The 6,000-nt window shown below is 39.0% G+C and overlaps 1 protein-coding gene across 2 annotated transcripts in view; it reads left to right on the forward strand.

Annotated features, from left to right (window-relative positions):
• Positions 1-5,763, forward strand: part of pdgfd (platelet derived growth factor d) — a 54,970-nt gene extending 49,207 nt beyond the window's left edge. For both annotated transcript variants that reach the window (XM_080888789.1, XM_080888788.1), the window contains 2 exons: positions 1,804-2,021; positions 5,056-5,763. In XM_080888789.1, coding sequence (XP_080744915.1) covers positions 1,804-2,021; positions 5,056-5,190 — 353 coding nt within the window. In that variant the 3' untranslated portion in view covers positions 5,191-5,763. The remainder of the gene's footprint in view (positions 1-1,803; positions 2,022-5,055) is intronic.
• The last annotated feature ends 237 nt before the right edge of the window (positions 5,764-6,000 follow it).

Raw genomic sequence — 6,000 nt, forward strand, 5'->3', positions numbered from 1 at the left:
TTTCTATATAACTCATAAGTCTGTTCTTAATTTCTTATGACCATTTTACTGAAAAAGGAGGCCTAAAACAACCATCATCAGTGTTATAAATGCAATATATATAGAGCGCTATCTACCTTCACTTCTCCTTCTCTCTGCCCTGCCAAAGGAAATGATAAAATCTTTCCCTGCATTTCTCTCCTAATGGCAGCCATGCTGTCTTGCTGCCAGTGTTTTTGGTTTGTTTTTTGTTTTTGTTTTTTGGGGGGGGGGTTACAGCACTACCTGAACTGCTAATGAAGCTCTGCTAATGCTGACAGTTTTACCTTTAAATTGTTTCAAGTACATATATATGGACAAAAGCTCTGCTAGGGTTTGAGTGCTTAAGCCACGACTGTACTTGATTAGTTTAGGGCTTTCTCCTTGTACTCAGGGAGGACAGTTGCTTTCTACTATAAAGGTGAACGTATCAGCAGTATCTTCTTGTTATGTTGCTTTTGCGAAGCTCCGACTCAGTCATGCATCCCTGAAGTGGTTTCTGCAGGCGGTGGAACATCGGACTGTGGTATAATAAGTGCTGAAGCTTTGGTACTCGAGTATGACTCCAGCAAACTCTAGGAGACCACTGAATAAACATTTAGAACTTTTACATCTACTTTTATCAATGCGATAAGTAAATGAAAGTGAACTGTGTAATAATTTCTTTAAAAAATATAAAAAAACTTGTGTTCTTATCCACTTTATGATTTCTATGCCGCGTGTGTTGTAAAGATTCACTGCCCTTGGTATGGACAGTGCAATGATTATTATTCTGCTGATGACCATAATCAGTGAGCAATCAAACCACCACTGATTGTTGCTCTGCTTCTGCTGTCTTTCTTCTATTCTTCCTCTTATCTTTTTGCCTTCAAACTGCCTGTGGTCTCTCTGAATTGCTCCCAGATTAAATTAAAACACTCGTGCTGTTTTTCACAGACAAAACAGCACGAGTGTCGGTTTCATTTCTCTCATTTGTCTGTGCATAACTGAGATAACTGTTGTAGTTCTCTGCTTAACCACATTACAAATCAATCTTTTCATCACAGTTGTTTGTTGGCATCAGAACAAATATTCACCTTCTACATTTTCACCGAGCAGACTTATGTGAATAATAAACGTATAAAGATTCTAGTCGAGCTCTTGGATCTGAATCTTTAGCAACAAGTGCTTTAATTAATTATTTTAAGTGTCCACCTGTCAAATAATTGCCTTAATTCCCTCAAAATGAGTTTTGAGTCATTGCAGCAGGTCCAGTGTGTGCTAACTAGGTGATTTTTCTTCAAAGTGATGACACAAAGAAAGGCTGTGATCTTCAATCAATGAATGCCCCCTGCTTTTTTTACTGCATCTCTTTCAATCCTCTCTCCATCTCTACAGTCACTTGTCATTGAAGTTGTCCCCATAACTAATAGTGTCTCCACCTCTCAACCATTTTCACTCAGTCAATATTAAGGATATTTTTAATGTAAATCACTCCCGTCCTTCCACGCCATTCTTCATTCTGTGCCTCCACTGTCCCAAACATTTGTCTTTATCATCACATAAAGCAATAACTGACCTGTCTCTTTCAATCTTAGTGTTAAAGGGAACTTTGCAGTGTAACACAGTATAAAAAGAGCTATTTTCCTTAGTGTATTTCTGTCATACCATAAAACACAACAGATTAAAAAAAGAGAAGGTAATTTGCTATTGTAAAAATTAGTAAGTCTTGATAAAAAGCACAAAGCGAGAGGGAAAAAAATGTGATCGTTTATTAATTTGATACTTTTCTGCATTATTGTCAAGTTGATCTGAACCGGCTTCACAACGATGTCAAGTGGTACAGCTGTACTCCTCGCAACTACTCTGTGAACTTGCGAGAAGAGCTGAAGACCACCAACGCCGTCTTTTTCCCTCGATGTCTGCTGGTGAAACGCTGCGGGGGCAACTGTGGCTGTGGCACTACTAACTGGAATAATGGTTGTACCTGTCAGGCCTCCAAAACAACGCTCAAACTGCACGAGGTAGGTTTAGCACCATGGAGGCACTCACACCGAGTTCAGATAATTACAGATTTCCAGACCACACAGCATCACAAAGAAAGAAAGAAAAGACGTGCAAGCTATACAGACACCCACACAGGCACACTAAGATATTTGGATCTCACAGTAAACCAGCAGAAATCTTTTTTATATGGGGAAAAAGAGCAGAAAAATTAGAGGGTGTGAAAGGGAAATTTGCTAAATATTCCCTCTACTGCGTCTATCTGGTGAGCAATGCCTTTCAAAGATGTTTTCCATAATGGCTCATGTGATATTTGAGACTTTTGGTGTAAGAGATGATTTTGCTACTGTTACTGTTGAACTATGATGGAACTAGATGAGTCCACCAGAAGAAGCAAATTGTAACAACCATTACACTGTTTGTTAGTAAAACTGTTGTTTTCAATACATTCTGTTTCAAAAGAAAAAAAAGTTTCTTGTCCATAAAAACAATAGTTCAAATCATAAACAGTTTAATGTACTCAATATTTTTCCGTGAATGTTTGTGCATATTGCAGCTGTAATTATGCAGCAGTACATGGGATCGTTAAGGGTTCTTCTTAAAAAGTCTGAAAATTAATTCAGCAAAAAATCGCCCTAAAATGTCTCACACTTCACAAACTTTTGCTGTCTTCATTAAATACTGAGAGGGAGCAACAAATCATATTAACCTTGGTCACACATGGCGATGAATGAGTCAATGGACAGAATGTATAATTACAAATGTACTGTAATATTTACAAAGTCCAGCAATACAAACGGCATATATATATATATATTGTGAAATCTTTTTTAACTCCATTCACCCCTTTCTGCTCATTACTTCATTTAAATTCAATTCAATTCAGCTTTATTCTATTCATGTAGCACCAAATTACAACAACAGTTGCCTGAAGGCACTTTACATTCTAAGGTATAAAATACAGAGAAAATCCCAACAATTGTATGATATCGTATTGAGTGAAAAAAGAAAGGTGAAGGTGAAGAAGAAACACTCAGTGCATCATGGGAAACCCCCCAGCAGCCTAGACCTAACTAAACTGTAAAAGTTGAGAGGGTTCCAGTCTCCCAAAACCAAACTGGGAGCTAGTTCCACAGAACGTATCATTAAGCACTGAGATTTATCTGCAGTAGTTCTGTAAGAACATTTCTGCGTCTATTACAAACAAAGAAAAACATTCCTATAATGCACTTTTATTGCTAAATGTAATATATCAGAACTAAGACTAATACCACATGAATCATATCAAATTACAGGCCCATCGTAGACTAATAGGATACTTTCTTTCTACTTTTTTTCTTTGTGTTACTCAGATATATGAAAATCCTCAGATACATAGCAACATTTTAAGCCCAGTGAAATGCTGAGCTGGCATTACACTAATAGGACTATTTTTTATCAGCACTCCCAAATCCAAACAAAAAAACATCAATTAGGCCATAAAAATCATTAATTTAGGTTTGTTTTTTGTATGGTGCAGCGAGTCTGGTTACAGAAATGTTACAGAAAGGTGAAGCAGATTTATTCAAGCACGAGAACGACATTTAAAAGTTCCACATCGTGCTGGGTACACGATGCTGCGGAAGGAAGAGAGTGAGCGAATGAAAGAGGGACTGAGAGGAAGTGATTTAGATGCAGAGTGAGGGACAAGCAGGGAGAAATTGGGCGAGTAGTAGCGAGGGCTGCATCAACAATGAAACAGCAATGCACCATCAGTCTCGCGCTTTCTCCCCACTTCTCTTCTCAGTGCTTTGTATGCCGCCTCTGTCTTTCTCTTTCTAATCTCTCCATATCTCCATTGTAAGCATTCTGTCTCTCCCTTCCTCTCTATCTCTGTGGTTTCCATCATCCTTTCATTCTACCCAATTCCCATTTTCAATTTATCCCTTTGCAATCCACCATTCTTGTTCTTTAAGCCTGCCATTCATTCTTCTCTGTCACTTCCCTCCATCTCTTTGTGTCTTTGTTCTTGCATAGCATCATTATTGAAACATAGTCCATAGGGCTCTCTCTCACTGTCTCTCTTTCTCTCACTGTTAAAAATCATACAATGACAGTTTAGACAAAAGTGGGATTTGGGGTTGTAATGGTGCTATGTGTGTGAAAAGGAAAAAAAAGTGTATTGTGTCGGTACACATTGCACTGCAGAGTACAGAACCACTGCAGTTTGGGTTCTCATGAGTGTGTTTGTGTGTCTAAGAGAGAGTAGGGTACAGAGACTGTGACTTCCTTTGTTCACTCTTCTCCTTGCCGGTAATCACGGACCTGTAGCTGCTTCCTTCAGTGACTTAACTTCTCTAGAAACACGTTATTACTCACACTAACGTTTCACTTCTGGGAAGTCCTGACATTAATCATTGGTCGCGTCTCTTTCATTGAGCTTTGGAAAACAAATTTGCTGCATCATTTGTGGAACAGTTTGTACCTTTGCTGTATTTTTACATTAACAGGGAATGCAGCAAATGGTGACTAAATCAAATTATGATTTCAGTGCTATGTATTTCCCAGTAAACATTTCTTTTGGTAACTTATGTTTTCCTTATTACCTGATAATGGGAAAAGCTCCTGCTCCCAAAGACTCTGAACACAAATAAGAAGACAGGTTAAGACATGAACAGATTTTTAGTGTAGCCACTTACAATAAACAGGGAGAACAGAAACTCCCGAAAAGCCAGGAGAAGATGATTTTCCATGACTACCCCATCATCGACTTTGTAATCTACATTTTTGACTTGCCCACTTGCTTCAAAGCCAAGTTTTCTGACATATTCAAATCCTCTCAGGTAGCAGTTCCTCTTTTTTGTTGTTGTTGTTGAACTCCTGTAGTGTTTTGTCCCGACTGGTGTGCTTCCTCTTGATATTTCCTCTTTTATATTCAAACAGGATTCAACAAATACAATCACTTGACAACACAAAACAACGTCTGGCAACGAGACGGAAAACAAGAAATAATTTGTGCCCATTTTCATTCCCATTCTGCGTCCTTACCATTTTTTCCCTCTGTGCCTCTTCTAGGTGCTGAAGTACGCTCCAGACCCCATTCGGTATCAGCGCCATCAGAGTCCAAAGGTTCGCTGGGTCATTGATGAAATTTTCCTCTCACATCATGAACAGTGTGAGTGCGCGTGTCCCTCCCAGCCCCCTCGCTGAGGCGGGCACATCTGGAACTGTTAGACGAGTTGTCCTTTCTATCTATTTTGCAATGGACTTCATATAATAATAGCACCGCTGACAAACATGCAACAAAGAAGAAGGTAACAATTGACTTGTAAACTGCAGCTCGCGTCATGACTTACCTTTCCTCTGTCTATGGGCCAAACCTGTAAATCCTGTAAACGCAACTCCCATCCCAATGTTTGCTATTTACCATTCCTGCAACTTGGTATTTCTGTCTTCACTGTTCGTGCTCCATTTAAACATTACATGTATGGTATGAGTGTTAACGTCTTCCAAAGAAATCCCCATTAAACTCAGTCCAATTTCTTTCCTCCCAAATTTTAAAACAGTCGTTGTTGTAAACTTAAATTTGCATTTTGATGAAAGGATTTTAAGGGAGGCCAGCCTGATTGAACTGAACCTGAATTTTTCTCCAAGCCCTAGAAAAGAAGTCTTTTACTTTTATGTCACATGTTTTATTGCATTTTTTGTTTTAAATAAGACTGTTTCTAGAAACTTTAGGCAACTGCCACGAGCATGCTGAGATGAGTGAGTGTGAAACAGAAGGGGAGAGGGGGAGAGAGGGGGGATGGGTTGAAGGAAGTTTACACAAAAATAACACTTGATATGAACTACAACCTCCAGGCTAACTACAGCCCTCCACATTAACACATTTACATGCACACACATCCACTCCAGGCTTCCAAAACCCAAAAAACTGTAGTTATTTATACAGGATCCTGAGGCTTCTTCTACTTTGTCTGGATATCACGCTCCTCGTTATCTGTCCGTCCATCCACACAG

This window comes from Rhamphochromis sp. 'chilingali' (assembly GCF_963969265.1).
Source record: "Rhamphochromis sp. 'chilingali' genome assembly, chromosome: 8".
Lineage (NCBI taxonomy): Eukaryota > Metazoa > Chordata > Actinopteri > Cichliformes > Cichlidae > Rhamphochromis > Rhamphochromis sp. 'chilingali'.